At 38.4% G+C, this 22685-nt stretch overlaps 1 protein-coding gene across 2 annotated transcripts in view; it reads left to right on the forward strand.

The window, feature by feature from the left end:
• Window positions 1-3086: 3086 nt before the first annotated feature.
• The window catches only part of LOC119723343 (anosmin-1-like), a 39013-nt gene continuing 19414 nt past the window's right edge, over window positions 3087-22685 (forward strand). Inside the window, exons 1-2 of one of the 2 annotated variants that reach the window (XM_038193918.1) lie at window positions 3087-3351; window positions 20549-20605. In XM_038193918.1, the coding sequence (XP_038049846.1) occupies window positions 3229-3351; window positions 20549-20605 (180 nt within the window). In that variant the 5' untranslated portion in view covers window positions 3087-3228. The remainder of the gene's footprint in view (window positions 3352-20548; window positions 20606-22685) is intronic. The other variant, XM_038193919.1, reaches the window with a different exon arrangement.

Raw genomic sequence — 22685 nt, forward strand, 5'->3', positions numbered from 1 at the left:
TGTTCAAAGGAGCCGCAACCCCTTAAACAGCTACGGTGTTATTAGAAATAGATGAACAGACAATATATTGACAATATGTGCAAATAAATTGCAAATCTGTAAATAAAAAGAAAAAAAAGAGGCAAGCGAAAAAAAAGGAAGCGGGCGTGGACGAAAAACTGGTTATTTTTTTTACTTGTCCTGATACAATGTTTTTTCAATTTTTAACGTCATAAAAGTGAAACTTAGGAAATCAGCTCATCCAGCATTGCATTGGCGTCGCCAGGATTTTTTTTCGGGGGGGTGCAAAGCACAACATATTCTCAATTTATTCAACATATTCTCAATTTATCATTTTCCAAGCGAGGACATTTGCCTTGCCTTACCCCCCCCCCCCTCCTCCCATCAAATTCACAGCGATGTGGCTTCGCACCTCTTGTTCCCCTCTTTTTTTCCCCTTTTTTTTTGCAAGAAAAAAATCCAGGATTTTTTTTCTCAAAAATACAAAAATTCAACAAAATAATAGATGGGCGCTAAATGGGCGACTTTGCGGTATAAACGACGGCGCCACCAGTACCAGTAGACAGCGCTTCGGAACAGCGCCCTCTTGCAGAAAAGTTCCTCGTGGATACAAAGTCTTGTTTATCCGCGCAACCATGATGCAAGGAATCTTGATTTTTTTAGTCTAAGTTCCAAGCTGAAGAATCGTGAGAATAAGGAAAGAATAGGCGGATATGGGATATGCAGATATGAAGTACATATTGATTCTCGTAAGCCGATGGGAAAGTCCATTCAACAAGACCCCACGCGTTAAAGACCTACGTAAAAAAAATGAAATAAGTTCCCTAAGTGTATACTTAAGTTATTTCATCCCTTCGACCTTGCTTGCAGCATCAATTGTTAATCCTCTTTCACAATCCCCTTTCAAAAGACCCTTTTTATTGATTTTACCCCCCCCCCCCCGCATCACTACCATCCGGGAACTTCTCACGAGGTGCTTCATATCTTTATCGATTAACGGCTGTTTCAATGATGAAAGCTGATCCATCCGACAGCGCAGCTCAAGAGTGTCCCACATTAACAGCAGCATGTACAGCTAATAAGGGTCCATACCGTACCGGTAGTTCCCGGCATGTTTTATTCCGGAATTTCCCCCTCCCCGAAGTTTTAAACCTCGATCCTTTCCCCACCAATATACAATATAATTCCTTTCCTCACCAAAATTGTCCCATTTTAATGATAAATTGAACAAAAACCACCTTAGTCATGGAATAAATTATTTGCGGCCTGACATAATTAATTTTGGCGTATCTATTTGTGCGTAAAACAGGCGCAACTGCAACACAACATGAAGCATTTCTTAAGAGAAAGAATTGCAAAGAATAAAAAAAAAAAGTTTTTCATCAACAATAATTTTTCAACAATCAGTGCACAAAAGGTTTACTCAAGCCCATCCTAGTGATACAAACCATTGTCCTCTAACTCTGCCTTAACGCAACAGGTCTATAGAAAATTCACAAGGAGAAAACAATTTTTTTTGGAAGAGCGAGCAAAAAGTAAGATCAATTTTAACATCGTGCCTCGGGTTTGTGGTTTGAAAACGCATTCATCCTCAAAATATTTGACCGAAAAGATTCCTGCAAGTTGCTGCATTTTGTCGCCTTAACGGGTGCCATCACCAAGAAGCTATCCAAGCTTCAAACAAGGTCATCCCGAATATTTTAAGCTGCCCCATAGGGTCCAGGGCTTAGCCAGTGTAACGGATTATCGGATTATAAAGCCTCATTCTTCTGGGGAGAACAGCCGGCCCGCCGCCCTTTGATGACCCGGGGTGTAATTCTTGTCTCCCACGAAGAACAGGCTCGGTAATGACCAGTTTATCTAAATACATGTAGTTTATTAGTCCCCGCTGATAATCGGTAATCAAATTAAGAGGTGTGAACCGTTATTCTAATTAAATCGGTTACATTTAAAGTCCGTTTTGGTTTGAATTTGAAAGGGTTTATCTACCGATTTCGAGTAAATCGTCCATTATCTTATAGGATACATGCGTACAGAGCTGGTTCACTGAAGTATTTTCGACATCGAATTTGAATTTTTAAACCACGTCTTTCAGTGCATAACCGTCCGGTTTTAACTTTTGGAGTATTTATTTGAGAGGAAATCAATTTCCCGAACTTGTTACATTGTAAAACATTCAAGAAAGTAGTAGTAATAAGTTACACAATTTAAGTTTACTACTTAGTACTACCATGGTGCTACTAGACTAAGTCGTCCGCAGACGGACAAAAGTTTTATTCACTAAACATCAATTTAAAACCTGAACTGAAGTAAATTGTTTTAATACAGGTAATTTTTTTGGGTGGCAGCATTAGATAAATGGAACAGGGCCACACAGATCAAGAGCTGTAAAGCTTTGGCGGGAAGGTTAACACACAAAAGTTTGGGTTCTGCTATAGGCCTATACTTTAAACCAAAGTCTGTTTCTCTCTTTAAAACTACAATTCTCCGGGGGCCATCCATCTATCTTCCTTTCCGCCCGAGTTTATAAGAAAGATCGGATCAAAACCTGAACACTGCCTCGATCTCCTTTCCCTCCAAAAGAGGGTCGCGAAATAAAAGAGGCAAGCGAATTCCTTACGGTCTTAAGGCTTACGGATTTGCAACAAGCTTTGCATGTGAAAGGGGTCTTTAGCGGCGCCTGTGTTGCGCTGGCTTTAGCGAGCAGTAGGGGATTTCACTTGCAATGTATTCAATCAACCATTGACCAATCACAACTGTGGTCTTATCGAAGCCTGGTATAGTGGCATGCTTCATTATGTTACAGGGGAGAGTATCATATTTCATTAATATTACAAAACATCAACTGTTCAAATCTGGCAGTTTTTAAATTGAACTGATGATTTATATTATAAAAACTCAGATAGAGTCTTCAAAAATATTGCAATAAGTTTGTATGGACAAATTTTGAAGAACATGCATGGAAATGGTAGTCCCTCATAGTATTTTCCCCCATCTGTTGAAAGTGGTTAAACCTTCCCAGCATGAGCTGCTTGATGCAAAACGAGATAGACGACTGTGCGTGCTATGTGTACGGAATACGCATGTTGTAGCAGCATACATGTATATGCCGCGCACGCATACTACACGGCCCATTGGATTTGTGTTATGTGGACGTAACTTCTCGACGTTTTGGGGTTGAAACCCCTGCTCATATTCCGCCATTTTTGGAGACTTTTTTCAAGTTCGATGGGGGAAATGACTAAATTGAAAGGTGTAGCTCTACTGGGAGTACTTCTTGGATCAATCGGGACTTCTTATGGCAATATTTTAGAGGCACAGTGTCGGGCGAGATGTTACACCACATTACACGTGAGTATCTATGTGTACTTGTACTGGCTACCTGACCATTCATTCATCATCAATTCAATGCAGTGCATCATGCACGATTTGATGACGCACGGTTCTATTGCACCCGTTAATTTTCCCTGATGACTGGGATGAAAACATATCAAAACATTCCTTTTTTTTCCATTTTGTTGATGGCTAAGATAAACAGTTTAGAAAAATGCACATGGGGTGGTTGGAGGAGTTTATGTAGCCCGACTGCGTCTGGCCGTACAGTACTATCGCAAGCTCTGTAGTACGGCCAGACGCCCGATGCTTCCAAAAAGACTGAATTTTTTTGGCCGCCGATGTAGCGATTTTGCTACATCTTTCGATCGCCATTAACTTTTCATCCAGGACACAAATTTCCAAAGTTAAGGTTCGTAGTCGTAGAGCAACTCATACCTTTTCGAAAAAAACGTTCTTTGGTCTCAATATTTTCATCCATCTGGCCACAAGACGAATTTCAGTCATCAGATTCCACAAATATCGTCCCCCATGCGATCCCCCATGCGATTTCAAAATGGCGGCCGCGCTGTAATGTATGCATTAGGCGAGCGCGCTTGGGTAAGATAATGAATATGCATCATAGTTTATGACGTATGTCGGACACTCAGCGCGGCTGGCCATACAAACACGAGGTCATGAACTAAATAATGCATATTCATTATCTTGCCCAAGCGCGCTCGCATAATGCATACATTACAGCGCGGCCGCCATTTTGAAATCGCATGGGGGACGATATTTGTGGAATCTGATGACTGAAATTCGTCTTGTGGCCAGATGGATGAAAATATTGAGACCAAAGAACGTTTTTTTCGAAAAGGTATGAGTTGCTCTACGACTACGAACCTTAACTTTGGAAATTTGTGTCCTGGATGAAAAGATAATCGCGATCGAAAGATGTAGCAAAATCGCTACATCGGCGGCCAAAAAAATTCAGTCTTTTTGGAAGCATCGGGCGTCTGGCCGTACTACAGAGCTTGCGATAGTACTGTACGGCCAGACGCAGTCGGGCTAGAGTTTATGATGGTGACAAGACATGTTGGTGGTATTTTTGTCATCATTCATGTTTAAAAAATCAAACACTGCACTGCATGCTGCAAAGTTATAAAGATTTTTTAAATAATGCGATAATAAGGAGTTTGTGTTAATTACAGCATTATTATACTATGTGCATTGCTCGAATGTGTTTTGTTACGTTACTTCACACTTTTTTCTCATTGGGTAGGTAAGCTATACCCAGTATGTCGGGAGTTCATTCCATCATAAAACCTAGAAAACAAGGATTTTGTCTGAATCTCAATTCTGATGCATCTTCTCTCCCCAACATATCTGGATAATTATGGCCCCTAATCTCCATTCAACAGTTTGTACGCAAGCACAACCAAAGAAATGGCATCTGATGGCCATACTGCACTCCTTCCCAAGATTGTTGCATCAGAATTGTCTGTGCCTGAGTAAAATTTGCAAAGTAAAGCCACTATCTCCCTCAATCCTACACAATCCAACAAAACGTGAAAAAAATTGAAGAATTTGAGACTGAAGGGGTAATACTAGTGTTAAAGGGTGATTACATGGTAGGAAATCAAAATTATTCACACTTTTGAAACTTGGTTCAAACTTGGTAAAACAGTATTAAACAGTGCTAGAGATCATTTATACAGTATCCATTTGTATGGCAGCCATCTTGAAGGTGCAGTCCTTTTGTTCCAAGTGATGCTGTAAAATTCTTACTCTGGCCTCCACTGCCAGATTTGCATTTTAACACTTTGTGAAAGATCATTCGAAATTTGTCACTTTCTGAAAGTAAAGGTGTCATTTTGTGACCAGCTTTCCCCCCTTCGCTTTGGATTTTCTTTCCTAATACAAATTACCGGTACAAGCTGCGATTAAAGGTTGTTTAGGAGTATCCAAGGATGAGAATTAAGTTTCCTGGATTTGGGGCAAAACTCTGATCCCAGCAATCTTTTTAAACTTTCTATGTGCAGTGAATCCTCTTTGCAGAGATTATCGGGCTTGAGAGATCAGTGGCTACTTCTTGGGGATTAGTCGCAAAAGATGGATTACAGATTAAGCCGTGTCATTGAAAAATTGGGACTAATTATTGCACCGGTTATCACTAACTATTGAATTCTTAAAGTAAGAACTAATCCTGAGATTATCAGCTTGTTGCCAAGGTTTTAACATGAAGTACAATTTTGGACCTAGTTCCAGGTACTTGGCAACAATTGAATTAACCTTCAAATTACTGATCGCCTAAAATCACCCGATAGTGTGGTACCAGTAATAGGCAGTATGGTTGAAGGAAACGAGGGGTTATAACAATATCATTTTCTGGATACCAACACTACCGGTAGAACAAATCCCAGATGGCATTTATAAGGATTATTTGCTTTCTATGCATTTTGTTCATTTCCAATAATAACACCACTCAAGACACCCCCCCCCCCAAAAAAAATGTTAAAAACCTAACCTGACGAAGTTTCAGCTTAGTGGATGTTACACTTTTTGAAAAAAAACAACAATTGTGAAAACCACGCACAACTTTTTGTCGTTATATGGCATGCATACATGTAGGATCATTTGCTTTTTATGCATTTTGTTCGTTTCCAATAATAACGCGGACTACAGTAATTTTTTGCTTTTGTTGCCCCTAGCCCATCTTGGTGATTATATTTTATTATTATTGATGTACATGTATGTATTGAAGTCTATGTCTATTGTATATTTGTATTCTTTTTCTTTGGCTGAATAAATATTAATAATAATAATACCACAAGGTGCATTGATTTCACACAATGCTTTAGACTATTAGTATTACTATCAGTTGCTTACCGTCAAGTAAGGTACATGTACCTGTGTTGATGTTTTTCAAAGAGTTTCATTTTTAAATTAATATTTGCAAATGTTGTACATTACCGGGGGGTATGTACCTTTAAGAAAGGGAATATTATAAACTTTTATCATCCCGTACATTGTATATTTATCCATTTTTTCCCCCCGACTTATCCCTCCAGCTATATTCCCCAATAATGTGTGCGTGACTGCCAACAATTACAGGCATAATGTAACAATCTTTACAGTATACCTACAAATAGTACAATGTGTCATGTCAACCATAACCTAAGAATTTCCATGACATCACCATAGCATTCTCAAATTGTGTTGAGCATCTTGTTGCAGTGCATTTCATATCTGGTTTTGCACTTAAAAAGGGACTTCCACTGAGTAATTGCGCAATATTTAAAAAAAAAAATCATATCAAGCCAAACGTTATAAAGTCACCCATTGTGCACACAAATTTCAGGGACATTCCATTTTTCCTGCTGGCGAAAAAAGGAAAAAACGTGTGTTGCAATCTTTTCCTAATCAATGGGCCATCAATAATTCATAAATACCACGGCCTGTCGGCCGGTAGGGCGGGTTTAACGCTTTAGTCAGAGTGCAAGTGGCACATGCGCGGTAATTCCCATGCGTGCTCGACGAGCTAGCACAATGACCAGCCACGTCATATCAGACGAGCCTCCCAAAATCCATACCAGTATCTCTCTGTGTGTATTCTTTAGTAGCGTCTGTGGTTAGAGGGCTGCCACTGTATGCAAAAGCACGCAAAGAATTTCGATGTGTGTGGCATTGGGGGGGAACGGAATTTTGCTTTATTTAGATCTGACCTCAATTCCAATGATTATTCAAGAATGGAGAGAGTGCTTATAATTTGACCCTTCCTAAGGGGAAAAAATGTTTAATGGAACATTGTGAGAATATTTGGCTGGCCAAATTCTATTATTTTTGTTTGTTTGAATCCAGATGGTTGAAGATTTGTTTGTGAAGTTGATGAATTTGCAAAAGACTGATTTAATAATAGTCCTGTTTGTGTTTTTGCCAAGAAACTTGTCAATTTAATCCTCATAAGCCAAGAGAGTAGAGGTTAATGTACAAATACTGGTATGTACTGAATATTGGCGGGAGGAATCAGAGATTTCAAAATCTGTTTATCCTAATTTGTTTCAAACCAATTAGCGGTTATCAATCCGTTTTCACTGGAAGCTCCCATTCAGCTCTGACGGTGACAGTCATGCCGAGTGAGGTGCTTCATGCAATGCCGTCCAAAATGATTGGGTAAAATGTACATGTACTGTAGTTCGTGGGATTCAAATGACCACTGGCCTTTACAAAAACACTCCAGAGTTGTACTTGGGGGAAAAAAATTGGTCAGGAACTCTCTGATCAGACAAATCGGCAGGCTATTCATGAACCAAAAGACCGTTACACTCGGAGACCATTTAGCAAAATGTTTCAGTTGTTTTCCAATAATACTAGCTTGTGTCACATCACAAAAAAGCTATATTTCCAAAATCCAAACCTAATACTAATAGTGGAATTCATGATGCGAATTTTTAAAAATCCAGATTTTAATCCCACCACTTTTTCTGATCCGGTACCCGTAGCTGTTGAATTTTTCTGGACTTGGGCTGGCGAGGGTTAATTGGCTAAAGCCATTAAAATATTATTTCAAAACGTCACGCACCGTCACGCCCTGTTGGATGCATGCACTTTAACTGATGACCCTCTTTCTGATCAGGCTGTCGCAAGGACATACCGGTAGCGTTGATCATCTCAATCTCATAAAAATTGATGGCCAGAGCGGCAAAGTACATTTACAGGGTGTTATTACCATAAGGCCAAGGTTTTGTCAGTGTACATTTCTGTTTAATCGCCTCAGCATGGGGTCAGTGTAGTGTTGCATCCACTGGTAAGAATTGTCCACTCATTCAAAAAAATGGAAGACAAGTGTACACATGCACACGTACCGTACATGTACACTGTATGCATTGGTGTCATGTACTGTCCATGCATGCTCTTCAACAAATTCAGTATTTAGGGGGTAAAAACTGTTCACCTTTGAGTGTTTTTAGGAAATAAAGATTGTTCTTATCTCTGAAAGATGTCTCTTTTGGGGGGGGGTCACTGTTGCACACAAAGGGATTGGGTCTGCGAGTAGACTGGTTCTCAGTCCCTACATTATGGTACTGAAAGGAACCAGTCTGCCCTGTGAATTCTTATTGTCAGGCTGCAAATTAGTTCAAAATTTACTCAGATATTCCAAACATTTCCAATGTCAGATTTTTTTCTCATTCAATGATGTCCTCATTCAAAATTGAATAACTAAATTGTAATAGCTCCAAACCTAGTGAAACTATTTTTTGGGGGGGGGGGGGGTGGGGTGAAACTCTAAAATACATGTAGTACAAAAATGTATGGACTACCTACATGTATTTAATTTGTCTTAAAGGTATCTAGTCCATCATTTGCAGCCATCCGAAAAGTAACTGGCGTAATTATTGTTGAAAAACAAACTTGGTTGAAAGATAGTAAGTGGACTAAACTCCCTGTGAAATTATTCTTTCTGGGAAGCTGTCATTTTGAAGTAATCAACGAAAGAAGGCATTTCCAACGGTGATTCTTAAGAAGCACCGTAGGAAAATTTAAATTAGTAGTTCGTTTTGTTATTCAGTGCAGCGCGCACAAGTATTGGAACGACGCACACGCGCGTGCGGTTGTTATAATTCGTCGGATCAGTACGCGACGTCGCGTATAGCTGCAATTTAAAACAATTCAAAACATGATTCAGTAACTTTGGATTTGAAATTGAGATCTTAGAATGCTGTTTTTCTCGGAATGTACAGCTGAGGCTTAGCTGAAACTTCATCAGGTTCGTTGCTCAGTATCCTTCATTAGATTTTGAACTCTTTTGTTGCTTCAAACGAACAAAATGCACAAATTACAAATGATGGACTGTAGCTTTAATTTGTCCAGTTTTGATACCTTAAGATAAAAAGACTGTTTTTGTATTGAACAGGATTGGTTGGTTTTAGAGTTATTGGGCCAACTATTTCATGTAAAACTGAAGCTGCTATTTCGGTCAATGTGGAACGAAGAGAATACCAGTCGGCTGTTTACTGTTTAGTACATATGAAAATTAATGGGGTCTAAAGAGCTAAAAAGTTGACCAGCTGAAATTTTTGTTTCCACCATGTCAAAGTTTTTAAAAACTAACCTACATGTACATGGTTGGACCACATTGATCACTTGGCCAGTTTTGACTTCACACTCACCGAGGTGTTCCAGGGTCCCCCAAGATCTTTGCAAAGGGAATGTTTTTGTGAGACTTTTGTCAGGGCAAGGCCAGGCAAGGAAATTCCAGCTAAGGACACCTCAAGTGCCCCTGTCACCAAATAGTCCTTTCCTGCCAGGTCTCCATGCCGTTGGCCCTTTGTCATTTTTTTCTTTGCTCCATGGCCATCTTTTTTCCCCTTCCAAATATGGCTGTTCTTTTCAGTGTTGCACATTGATATATGAGAGTTTCTGTTAAAAATTGTTAGTGGTAAATATTCTACATCAATTTGGAAAATGGCTGCCCTGGAAATTTGAAATCTACAAAATCATTGGAGAAAAAAAAACATGAAGAAAGTACACTTTTTCATAAACACGAGACACTTCATTCAGAATATAAATGTACTTTGTATTGGATACAAGTTATTCCCAGCTGTGGAAAATTGTTTTGAATTTTGCGTGGGGTGCCTTGTTGCCAGGGGTAACTCATCAGTCAGTAGTGGCTTGGAGGGAAATGCCTTCTGAATTATGCAGGCAAAAACCGACATATTGATTTTGGAGTTGAATACCTAACTGTGTTACGACTAGCCCACTAGTTGCTTCGGAATGCAACCAAGTTCCTCATTGATTTTTGGGGCATTCTTTCCCACCACTTTTGGATGGTATCGGAATTTGTGAATGGGCTCTCGCAGTCTCGGGCATTGAAACGGGAAAGGGGGTAGCTCATTACGGAGTCAAGAATGGAGCTCATAATCGGATGTCGGAAGTTGTAGGATTATGAAGTGGAATGAGGAGGAATCGATCAATGACTGGCATTGTCTTGAGGTCTTTTCACAAGTCGTCTCGACTTGTGTTGCAGTTAACACAGTTACACCATGAGCAGAACAGGGTTCGAAAAAAATGCAAAACTGAATCTGTGGAATGAACTGTCTGATATGACTATCTACATTTACAACCAATTTAACCCAATAAAAGAAAACCAGGGAAATGAGATAAGATATCTGGCTAAACAGCTGGTTGATTGGCATGTTATCAGAGACCAGCTGATGAGGAGAAAACCTCATGCTGTACAGGGCATGAATTCCAGATAATCAATGCATATCCAACTGGCTTCCTAGCGGACAATTATCAAGTTTATCTTGTGCTTATAAAAACATGCAGTGACAACTAGTTTTGTTTATTTTATTTACGCAAATGCATGGAATGAATTTGTTATTAAAACGTGTATGGTGTAGGGGCCTATGTAGACTCATTACTGATATTTCTGAGATGTTTTACACTGTAGTATGTATACGTGTATGGTGTAAGACATGCAGATTTATAAGGATGTTAAAACGGCCGTAGTTTTGAGCAATGATGCCATTTTCTGGATACATATAATACTAAAAAACAATTTTTTTTTTATCCTGTCCATTAAATAGAAAATAAATAAAAAATCTCAAATACCATCTCCATGACAACCCAATCAAAAAATTAAAATGAAGGCAAATAGATTCTGTAAATTGTAGAATACAATGTACCGGTACTGGGGGTAGTAATAATATTGGCCGGTCAATCCTGTATGCGGTACATTTCCAATAGGGACAGGGAAAAGAACACAGGATAAAGCACATAGGATTGCTAGATGATCTACCGAGTTAATTCAAACCACAACCTTCAAGTTATGCAGACTGTTTTGGTCCATCCAGCACTAGACTGGCAAAGAACTGACAAACAATGCATTAATTACTACCTGCATCAGGAGAGAGACAGTTGCCATGGACGCACTTACATACGTTCTTTGTACATGTGTCAAACCATGCTTAAATTGCTTGCATCCCAAATTAATTGGCCAACAGTGTATTGCCTGTTTACGACAGGCAAGTTTTTTCAGGGCCAGGTTTTGCAAAATAACAATACTTCCTGAAGACACAGAATAACATGGAAATGCCCAAAATAAAAAAAAACCAAAAGAGCAGACCAGGGCTTGTAAAAAAAACCCAACGTTCTAAACAGGCCTTATTCTTGAATTGAATAAAGGAAAACAGGTAATGTTGCCATTTTGGGTGAAAACATGTAAACAGTACAGACCTATATCCAAAAAGATTATTGATACATGTATACATTTTATAAGCATGCTTGTACCATTCAAGAATTTTTTTTTTAATTTTTGATTGAAGTAACATTTGGTACTGCCTTCTTGTTCTCGTAGTATATTCGTACGTTTCAGCATTTTCATTACATGTGTGTGTGTGCATGTAAACTATGAAAATCCATGGATTCAAATCAATCACTTGAATTCATTTGAACAACTTTTCTCACTGTTTTTTTTTTACTAAGACTAAAAAGAAAAAAGAATTTGCTTTTGATAGTCTTTTGTGTAAATTAATTGACATTCTTGTTTGCATACTGGAGTTATGCACACATCCGTTGCTTCTGTACACTGGAATTATCAACACATCTGATAGTTGTAGAGATTTGGTATCACATGTATACATTGCACATGTACTGTGCACATGTACTTATGCTGGTTTGTGTGTGTGTTTTGATTGACGTATTTGAGTAAGATTTAACTATTCAAACTTTGCGGAGTTGGCTGAATGGTAAATTGGCAATCTTTGAAGGAACAGAAACCAACTTGGCACCTCATGGTTGCGTTCTCACACTGTTGAGTCACAGCCTCAACTAAACCCAAACGGCACACATTATTAATACACACGCTCACTGTACAAGAGCCCCTCACACAATAGGGCATTGGAATACCCCCAAATCCCTAAATTCAAATGCAAACAGGGCCGATGACCAGAAGAGGGGTTTTCAATAGCCCCGCAAAAAGTTCACACACGGGACCCAGTAGAGGTGCTCGCTCATTAGCATTTGAAAAGCCAGTAGAACAGCCCCCCCCCCCCTCCCCAACCGAAAAAGAGAAGTACATGTATACTTGGGGCTGTAGGAGTAATATGTACATTGTTTGTTGACCCCGTTCTCAAGCAGCAGAGAAAGTACATGTAAGGTTGGCAGTGCATGCTGGGCCAGCTTTTTGCATACCAGGAAAGGACTTTGCTGCACAGTTGATCTTGAATTTCAGGGGGAAATTTGCTCAGAAATTCACTTGATCAGAAAGAGTTCATGTACCGGTACATACATGTATACATTGTAGTTTTCATCTGTACAATATAGGAATTGTACATTTTTGGAAAAAGTTAATGGGTTTACATACATACGATGTTGTCTTGACAACTTTCACTAAGCTTGTTGGCAGCAGTTGCTGGTATCTATAGGCATGTCCGAACTTGTCCTGTGTTGGTCATAATAAAAAGTACCGGTACCTAGAATATTGAACTATTGATTTTGTGGTTTCGCAATAGGTTCACACCCTGCCCACACAAGAAGGGGGAGCAGCTTTTACAAGACGAAAAACAGTCTAGTAATCACAAAATTCTTTAACCTTATTTTCAACTTTTCAGTTTTTGTCTTCCTATTTTGTGAAAGGGAATGTGTATGTACAAGGCAATTCCTGGGTTATGAAGGGAAGTGTAATGTCCGTAACAGCCAATTAATCATGATATAAATGATTCAGAGAAATGATCCAAAACTCCTAGTCTGTAATCTCCATTTTATAACGCATAATACGATTTTCAGGTTTATTCACTGAGCTCTAAGTTACATGTAAAAGCTCTGTCACAGACATACATGTACACATCGCAGGAACTGACAAACAGCCACTGCTAGTCCAGAAAAAAACCAACTTGACAAGGCCCAAAAAAAAAAGTTTCTGGTATGCGCGCGCGTTGCCGTAGCCATGCGCGTCGGCAAAATGAAAAAGGTTTTTTTTTCAATGAAAGATGATGTCTCAAAACCGCCAAACTCACTGGTTTGACTGGAATCATGCTGCTGCACAATTTTAACGTGTTTTTAGATTGGGTTATGGTCGAGAATAAGCTTTATGCAGCCTCTCTGGACTCCCATATATTTGCACTAAGTTTAGTCGGGCACCATTTGCAGTCATCAGCCGACATTTTGAAGCAAAAAAATCAGGTAAAAAAAAAAAAAAGCCGCGTCGCCGCACCACTTTTTGGGCAAGCTCCATACCAGAAACCGTAGACTTTTTTTTTTGGCCCAACAAGACAGTTCACTTGACGGCTTCAATTTCCATGTACATGTACATTTTCTTTGAATGGGAAATTCAATCTGCTCACTTGTAATGAAACCAGCTGGAGATACAATCATCCCATTACTGAATGTAAATGGAGAATTAAAGTTGAAATACTGTACTGACTAAGGAATTGAGCTTATGAATTCGGCACGCATGCCTTATTAAAAAAAACGTCTGCGAAAGCAATACCGATGAAATTTCATCCCGCTTTTGGAAAAATGAGAATTCATTATGTTGATAGTCTAACCAAATGCCCGGTTCCCTGTCCTTTGAATTAGGAAGTACATTCAACTGTGAAGTGGAACCGATGATGCCGGTTTATCTTTGTTGGGAAGGATGCCGGCAGCGATTGTATTGTCTCACGCATCCTGATTACTCGCTTTTCCATGTCAAGATGACAAGTTTGCATTATTGCATAATGTATGGAAAGTAGGCCTACATGTTCCGGTCCATGTACCGGTACATACTGTAAACATCCCTTTAAAAAAATAGTTGAATGTCACTCTGATATAAAAATTCCATCAATTGTCAAAATACAGTAAAGCCTAAAGGGGTTAAAAAAAACTCTGTTCATTCAGTCTGCTCACGAATGTATGGGGATTTGTAACTGGAAGTTGTTTTGTCAACTTCAGACTAGTTTTGTTACTGGTTGGCAGACATAATTATTACTGTAACTATAAAAAAAAAATGAATACAAGTTTTCTACAGTGTGTGGGTATTATAATTTAGTCTTGCATGTTATTTTGTTTCTCCTTTGATGGAATGCAAAATTTGCAAATTCACTTGAGTTTTGTGGGGGAGGACTGGAGGCGACACACAATGGAAGGCAGAAGCCGCGGTCAAAAAAATACAAAGGTAAAAACAAGCAGTGGACCAAAACAGGAAGTTCATCGCCCCAATTTTGTTGACAAACAAAAAATTAGAAACGGAGATCGCGTGCCGAATCCCTCGGATTGTTCCATTGAAAGGTAAGGTATGCCAGTCATACCGACTTGACCAATGGTGTTTCTGTTTCCATTTATTATTGAATGAGAATAATGTTATCCACATGCGGTTGTTTTCAAAATCAGATCTAAAAATCATATTCCACTGTAATAAACATTGGGTAGCACATCCAGCATAGAGCCACTCTCTCAAAAATGAATGTGCATCAATTATGTTTGCACAGGAGGGAATTTTTAGTAAGAGTGAATGGTCTTTTGAACTTCTTCAATGAAAATCTGAAGAAAGTTTAAGAGGATGTAATGTGGCCGGGCTAGATGTGTAAACCATTGTTTAGTGTCCGTATAACATGTTCATTTTTCACAACATGTTCATTTTTTACAACATGTACATGAACAGCGTAAGAAAACCTTATGTTAAATACGATGTACAATACATGTACCGTACTCTGTAAAGGTCAAAGTAATACTCTGAAAGTAGAGGATGGTTGTTGTTACAATCCTTCTGTTTGCAATTTATTAGCACCCACGCGCTAACTTGTCATATATTTTTTTATGAAACATAAAGTGTAAGCCAAGACTTTTGCTGGTATTGTTTTTTTGCTTTCGTTGAATCATATTTGTTTTTCCCAATCGAACACTATCAAACTTTGGACATGTACATCTCTTGGTACCATGAAAGCCCAAATATTTCCGATTGTGGAATGGAAGTGAAGATGAATGAAACCAAAGGAAAAAACAAAGACTTGTACTCCTACACTGGTGTTTGTTCTTGCATGTTTGTACCTTTTGCATGTTTGCATGATAGTGAAGCCTATCTCTGATCTTGGAGCGAGCCTAAAATAAATCACAGAATAAAATCTTCCACTTTCTCAATTTTAGTATTAAACACACAGGTGCTGTGTTACATTATCCAGCAATTTAATTTTATACTAAGTTTCGTTCCTTTTCCCCACCCGAGTGATTTTTTTTCCAAGTTTCACTCAGGAGGTAACACACTGAGTATACAGTGTTTAAACGTCGGTGAAGGGCAAAACCTAATTTGATTTATATCACCCCGACGCAAAATTCCATGTATAATAGGGTTAATGTTTTCTGCAAAAAAATTATTTACAAAAAAATAAATTGGTGGAAAGAAACTTAACATTTTTCATTGATGGGAACACAGGGGCCAATGTACTCGTCAAAAAAAAAAGAGTTGTCTTTGCAGCTGTGAACATTTCAATTGTTGGCAGGAAAGGTTTGGTTCCCTACGTGCTGCTGTTTAGAAGGGACTGTCTTTTCACGTTAAAATCTGTAACATTTCCTTTTAAGGCTCGGGCTTTTTTTTTTCTTTTCTTTTTTGTCATAAGGGAACTCCCAGGCACAGTAAGCCATTTTGTTAAAAATGAAAGATGGAAGAATTACTTTTCAATTGTTCAAAAAAGGGCTTTTGCTTTAATGGCCCATGGGTGGGGAAAAAAAGTGGGAAAAAGAAAGAAACAAAATGAAAAACCAAATATAGCCTAAAGACACACTTTCTGAAAAAAATTGCAAGTCACCCACAAATTCAAAGCGCAACAGAGCGACAAAAAGCAGGTTGGCACGGGCCCGAAAATTTATGTGCTGTACCATTGAAAAGCAATTGTTCAATTTTTTTTTTGGCTTCCTTTATGACAGTGACCCTATAACTGCTTGAAAAAAAAAAATCTATTCAATATTTGTGGGAGTTACAATTTTCTTATTTTGTGAAGCGTGTCCGTACCAAAGTGGGTGTAGTGCTGTATGGATTCCTCTGTTGAATACGATTTTGTGGCTCTCTTTATCTTATACCGGCAAGTTTTGAAGCTGGGTCCTGTGCTGTGCAAATTGTGAGATGCTTGCATCAAACTTAACCATTGGATTTAACCATTGGATTGGGATACTGAAATACATAATGGAATATTGTCTTCTTTGGCCAAAATCCACCTTTTTTCGAGATGTCGAGATGTCAAATACATGTACCCTGTGAAATTATTTTGCCTTAAATAGTATTGTTTGGAAGGAAAAAATATTTAAGATGGAATTTTTTTAAAGATGCATGCGGTCAAACTTTTTCTTTTACGTGTGTTACTTTAGCAATGAAATCAACAAGACCAAAAAACTGTCTGCTTTCTCTATTTTCTCACAATACGTGCGGTATGGTAGACGCTGAGCTAATGGTTAGTCGTCATGCACCCCACTTTACAATTTGAGCAACTCTGTTGCTTCAATCATAAAAAAGTAAACAATTAGCAAGTGATCCTATTGGTGTACCTTTAGACATGAAAAAAAGCTCTGAAGGAAAAAAGTCTGACTTGTGAATGTGGATGCTTCTTGCAATGGTCTTGCAACCGTATACATGGCCGTACAACATTTTTACCTCAATCCACACTTGACTATTAGAACTCAGTTCTTCTTTATTTTTCCTTTTTAAAGAGGCCACCCATCTGTAAAACCTCTTGTGTAGACTTTATTCCTACATTTTGCACACTCGTGAGAAAAAAATCCAACTTTTTTGTGCAATCCCTTATAAACTGCAACCAGAGTGCAAGTTCCAAAAGATTTATGGGGGAGGATGGAAAAAAACTGGCGGGCCCAGAGGCAGGAGACCGGGGAATCTGTAACACTAGCTTTTAAGCTTTGAATGCCTGTGAGCTTTATGGGGCCCGGCCTAGTGTAGAGCCCAGCGTTTTGCACTCCCCAACACTGGGATTATTGTTCCTTCTCCGATGGTGAAACGGCAAAATCTTTCATCCTGTGCCAGGTTCAAAGCCATTGAACTCAACCTCTCTCTTTCTTTCGCTCTCTTTCTTTTTCTTTTTTTTTTGGTTCGTAATTAGCCACCGGCGGTTTACAGCACACGTAGTCAGTTCAGTTTTTCTTGCGCCTTTTTTTTTTTTACTTCATTTTACTTTTATTTCTTTGGGAACTTTTTCTAGAGAATAAATGTCAGGTTCCACTGTTCCTAAGGTCCGGATTTTTTCCACCCACTTTTGGCTTTTCCGACCAATATCTTTAAATCCTTATTTTTGTGTTTGGAATTTTTTCTTCTATTTCTCCACAAAATGCCATAGTTTTTGTAAACATTTTTTTCCCCAGGTTTTGTTTAAGATTTTTCCCCCAGTTTTATTTGTTATAAAATATGACAGGAAAAGGACTTCAGGACGAGTTGGGCTGCCATGCCAGCCTGGAGGCCGCTGCTTTTCCTCCACACTTTTGTCCCAGGTTGCCTTTTGTCGTCCCTTTTCAAAACTCATACTTGTTGCACCAGGTTTAGCTGCTTTTGTGGCCGGGAGCCACTTTTGAGAAACGACCAGAGTGAACCATTAATAGAATAATTGATTTACACCTGTGCTGCCATTTTTTTTTGGCCAGGTATTGTTGGGCTTGTCATGTAATACATCACTCTGGAGATGAATGCCCATGTCTAGATTTTATACCATTTTTCCCCCTTCATTTTCAGTGTTCCCAAACAATTGCTATAAGTACAGACTACCGGTATAGTCACAGGATTTTTGGAGCCCCTAATATGAAATGTTGACTAACCATGTGAATGTACATGTGTAATGATGTACAATGTAAGAAACTTAGTTGAATTGGGATAATGGGCTCCTACAGGAACTTGTACTTGTAAATACATGAATCTAAAAACTGACTAATCACATATAAATGAATGAACACAATCATTTGCCGTCTACATTTTGTACATCTCATAAATAAGTGTGCATCATGTACATACTTCATGTAAGATAAGAGCTGGTTCACACTCGGCTTGGAAGCGAACGTGAACATGAATTTTTGACATTATGGCAAATTTTCACGCTACGAATTTGAAAAAATTGAACACATTTCAACCCCCGGAGAATTTTTCAGCGAACGTTTCAGGTTATGAAATATTTCAGGTCATGAAACATTCACTGCACGATGACGTCAAATTTGATTTGTAGTCTCAGCTACGTTTATGTCATCTTTAACACACTTGCATGTAATGTATGTACAATGTATGCTGGATTTCTACCAAACGGATATATAAGGGAACCGGATTTATGAGCAAAATCTCCTGGAATGTGTCGCTCCAGTAAATAACTGACCACAAGTTCTTTTCATTTGACATTTTTCCCTTCCCTTCTTCTTGCTGCGGACATGTAATTTTTAAGCGGCTTTGCAGACTCCTTTTCTGATTCCGTGGTCCCTGTTAAGTTTCATACTTTACACAGCTTAACAGATCTCTTTTAGAAACAGGGTTACAAGGGGTGTCTCAATTCTGAAAAGAGGTCCCCTTCTTTCTCTCTCGTCAACCTCTTCTTGGACTGCTTAGGGTTCGCTTGTGGCTTTTGTCCCATCTCTTAAATCCGCTGTACTCACCTTGGGATAGAGAGGAAAGGACCCAAATCCAAATCCGGCTTTTGTGGGCATTAGGATGATTCTTTGTGACGGCCTCGGTAGCAGATATACGCTACTTCTTTTTTTCCTCTTTTACTTTCTTTACTTTTTTTTTTTTTACAAGGGGGAGAAGTGATGGCATTTTGAAGTCTGCTTAAGTCGGTTTGTTGTTAAAAGGCTGAAGGTTTTTTTTTCTTTTTTCATTATTAATGATACTGCCTCTTATAGGGGTGTTGGACCGTTAGAGTTAATGTTCTCTCCTGTTGCGATTTTGTGTCAGGGGGTTGTTGCACATTACAGGATTGCTCGCTCAGTTTGGGTGGAACATTTCAAGGTGAAGCCTCAAAAAGTAACCTCTTTGTATGAGCAGCAGGGCAGCAGCTGCAAGTTGTTTCTCCAACCAAATTGTTTTTGGGTCTAGTTTTCCAATTATACGAACTACATGTATCAGTACAATTACTGGTATGTTTTTAATTTGTTGCCCTATAAGTTTTGGTAGCATCTGAATACAGGTCAATTTCTATAAATTTAGGGTCCAATGTGTGACAGTTTTGCTGTCCTGTTTTTAGTAAATTTTACCTTTGTACTTTGTAGGTGCGTTAAGAATGACTTGAAACATTTTTTTTGTATTTGTTGGGTGAGTTTAATGTGCTATTCATAATCACTCTTGGAGGACGACTGCAAGTGCATCAGAATTATAAAATCATAGACCTGTATCATGTCGCAGGGAAAGGAAAAAGTGGACCCAACATTTATAAAATGACCCATACATGCATACATGTGTATCATTACATACTGGTACATGTATCAAGATTACCAAGTGATACATTTTGTACACTATACATTGTACATACACAGTGTACACTCTATATACAGCTGGCACTAGTTCTAGGGGATTCCTGGGGGGAACAAAGTACAGGTCTGAAATACAACCCCATTGACAAGATACAAGGGGGGGGGGGGGGCTTCATCAATATTAATAAACTTGTACCAGTTGAAGATATCTTGTGTACATGTAGTAGAAGTCAGCAAAGAAGATACAGTCAAGAACTACACGTACATGTATGCATTTTCTGTAGCGCTTACAGTTAATGAGAAGTGTCCGTCAAGGCTGCGGTTAATGAATTCTGAGAAACGAAGGAGAACAAGATGTGGTTGACTTGAAGTATTTGATAAACACACTTTGTAATATGCCCCTTTGGTATACTGACATCAGCTTTCCCGTTGATTTCTTGAGGGAAATTTGTATTAATGTACTATGTCACTGTTCATACTTTAGCCTATAATTTTTTTTTCAAATTCAAACTTCAAAGATGAAAAAAATAAATGTAAAACGTGAAATTGTCCACATGTACGTTTACATGTATGTATGTAGATCAGAAAAAGGAGGGGAAAAAAAGGCAATGTAGAAGATAGTGTATTGTAAAGCGAAACTACCGGTGCATGTAACATTTACTGTGGTACCAGTACATGTACCAGTATTTGAATTTCTAATGACGTTTTCCTTAAACTCAATTGTTAAACATGGATACATTCATCAAGTATAATTATTTTCGAATTTGCAATTAACTTATCACTGTATTTCTTGATTTTTTTTCTCTTTCAGATATCAAGAGGAGAGTCATATAGGATATCATGTTCTAATTCTACAAATTGTTCTTCGGTAAGTATGTACATATGCTTTTGCCATTAAAAGTTGAATGTACATAGATGTAACATGTATTTTTGTGTAATCGAAAGGGTGTGTAATTTACTTTTACAGCATAGGTTGATGTATTTTTTACTTCTTTAGAACGCATGTTCAGCTCAAATTTTTCCTTTTGATGTTGCATGTTAGGTAATTCCAGCATCACGAACATTACAAATCAAACATATTTTTCTAACTTTAAAGAGCTCTGTAAATAAACTTAAAAATGTATTTTACAAGTCTCATCCATCCCCTAGTATAACTATAATGGTCAAGGATATTACTTGAATCATAAATATAATGGTTAATTTGCTCTGTTACGGACATTATATTCCATTACACTTGAATTACATTCTTATTGAACCAAAACAATTGTTAGTTTTTATTAGGCCTACTGTTATCACCAAGTCATTCTAGTGGGTGGCCCAAAGGTTCTATTGAAAGGAGTAAACGATTCACATGGAAAAATAGACAAAGGCATGTCGGTGCCTCAAAGAGTTTCCACCCTTATGTCCACAGCGAAATGATTACAAAAAAAGGACGTCATGAAAACATTCTTGCAATCTAAAAGCATTCCCAAAAAGGTCAATGGATACCCTAGGGCTGTTTCCCAGGATTTTTCTAATAAATCTAGACTTTCTTTTCGCCTTTGCCTGATTTCCTTGAAAGACCGCCATTCCAACTCTAGAAGGGTAGGGCTGTTAAAACAAACATCAGCCATCTGCTGTCAATAAACAGCGTTAAGGATGATGGCCTTTTCAGTGGCTCCCCGCACGCAAAACAGCAGTTATCTGTACAGATGAACAGAACTTTGGCACATGGCCAAAGACCTTTAAATTCTTGGGCCCATACAGAAGTCTCATCACTGCAAATTCACTTTTCCCCCTCAAACAAATTTTGACTTTTGAATGTTTTATTTTAACAAACAAATTGCTTTTACATCTGTTTTGGGCGACGGTAAACCTCTGAAAAAAAAGAAGTTTTTATTTGCTTCTTGATGCTTGTTTGTGACTATTATGTGCATTACTTGTCTTCAAAGCCATGTTTCAAACAGCTTCAGGCGTATTGTTTGGCAGTGGAGTTTGAGACATTGAAGCCCAAGACAAGCATTGGTTTCAGAAACAGTTTTAAGATCTGGCCACCCAAAATATGCTTCCTCCACATAGCTCCTTTTCTCAGGGACTCAATTTTCATTTTAAGAGTAAGTTCTCAAACCAAATCTTCCCACTAATTGGACAAATCCTTAGCAGGAGGCATCCACTATATATACAAATGTACAGTGTGACTCAGCAGGATTCTCAGAAAACTAAAACAAGGATGTTGATTGTCTTTTCAGTGACTTCTGAAAGGGTCCTCTTCGAAGAAATTTGTGGCCGTGACACAGTCACATTGCTGCTGGTTTTTATTGCAAACTTTGTTTGCCACTTTCAGGTGGAAGGATTGGAGATGGGTCTTGTACTCCAATCATACTCAAGTCAAATTGCATAGAAAAACTCTCAATCACTCTAATTCCATGAAGGTTTCATTGTATATTTACATCATGTACGTGTACGTGTACCGGCATACTGTACACATCTTAGGGTTTGTCGCAACTTCATAAACTGAAGAACCTTATGAAGAGAATAATTTCCAAAACGTGATATATTTATTTTAAAAAGTGAGGAAGTTGCGCGGTTATGCAGACTTTAATAGCTGTAAAACAGCTGTTTCTAAACTACATTTTTCTCTTTATTATATTCTTAATATATGGCTAACTAAATGAATAGCCATTGAAACTGACTTATGGCAGCCAGAAGAGGGCGCACTCTAGACGGTAACAATGTGGAGTTTATCGTGTTTTGGAAAGAAAGTCCTTATAATATACAAAAGTGGACAAAACATGATTGACAGCACGGGAACTCAAGAGGTGCCCCTGTCCTTTTCTCAAGTGCGGCGGATCCTTTCAAATCCTGTAATACATGCAAAGATGTCCAACCCCCCCCCCCCCCCAAAAAAATATAAAAAATATAAAAAAAAATCCATACCCAGTAGTTACACAAAAAGTGCAAGTTAGTTT

The sequence above is a fragment of the Patiria miniata genome, unplaced genomic scaffold (genome assembly GCF_015706575.1).
Source record: "Patiria miniata isolate m_02_andy unplaced genomic scaffold, ASM1570657v1 HiC_scaffold_17, whole genome shotgun sequence".
Classification (NCBI taxonomy): domain Eukaryota; kingdom Metazoa; phylum Echinodermata; class Asteroidea; order Valvatida; family Asterinidae; genus Patiria; species Patiria miniata.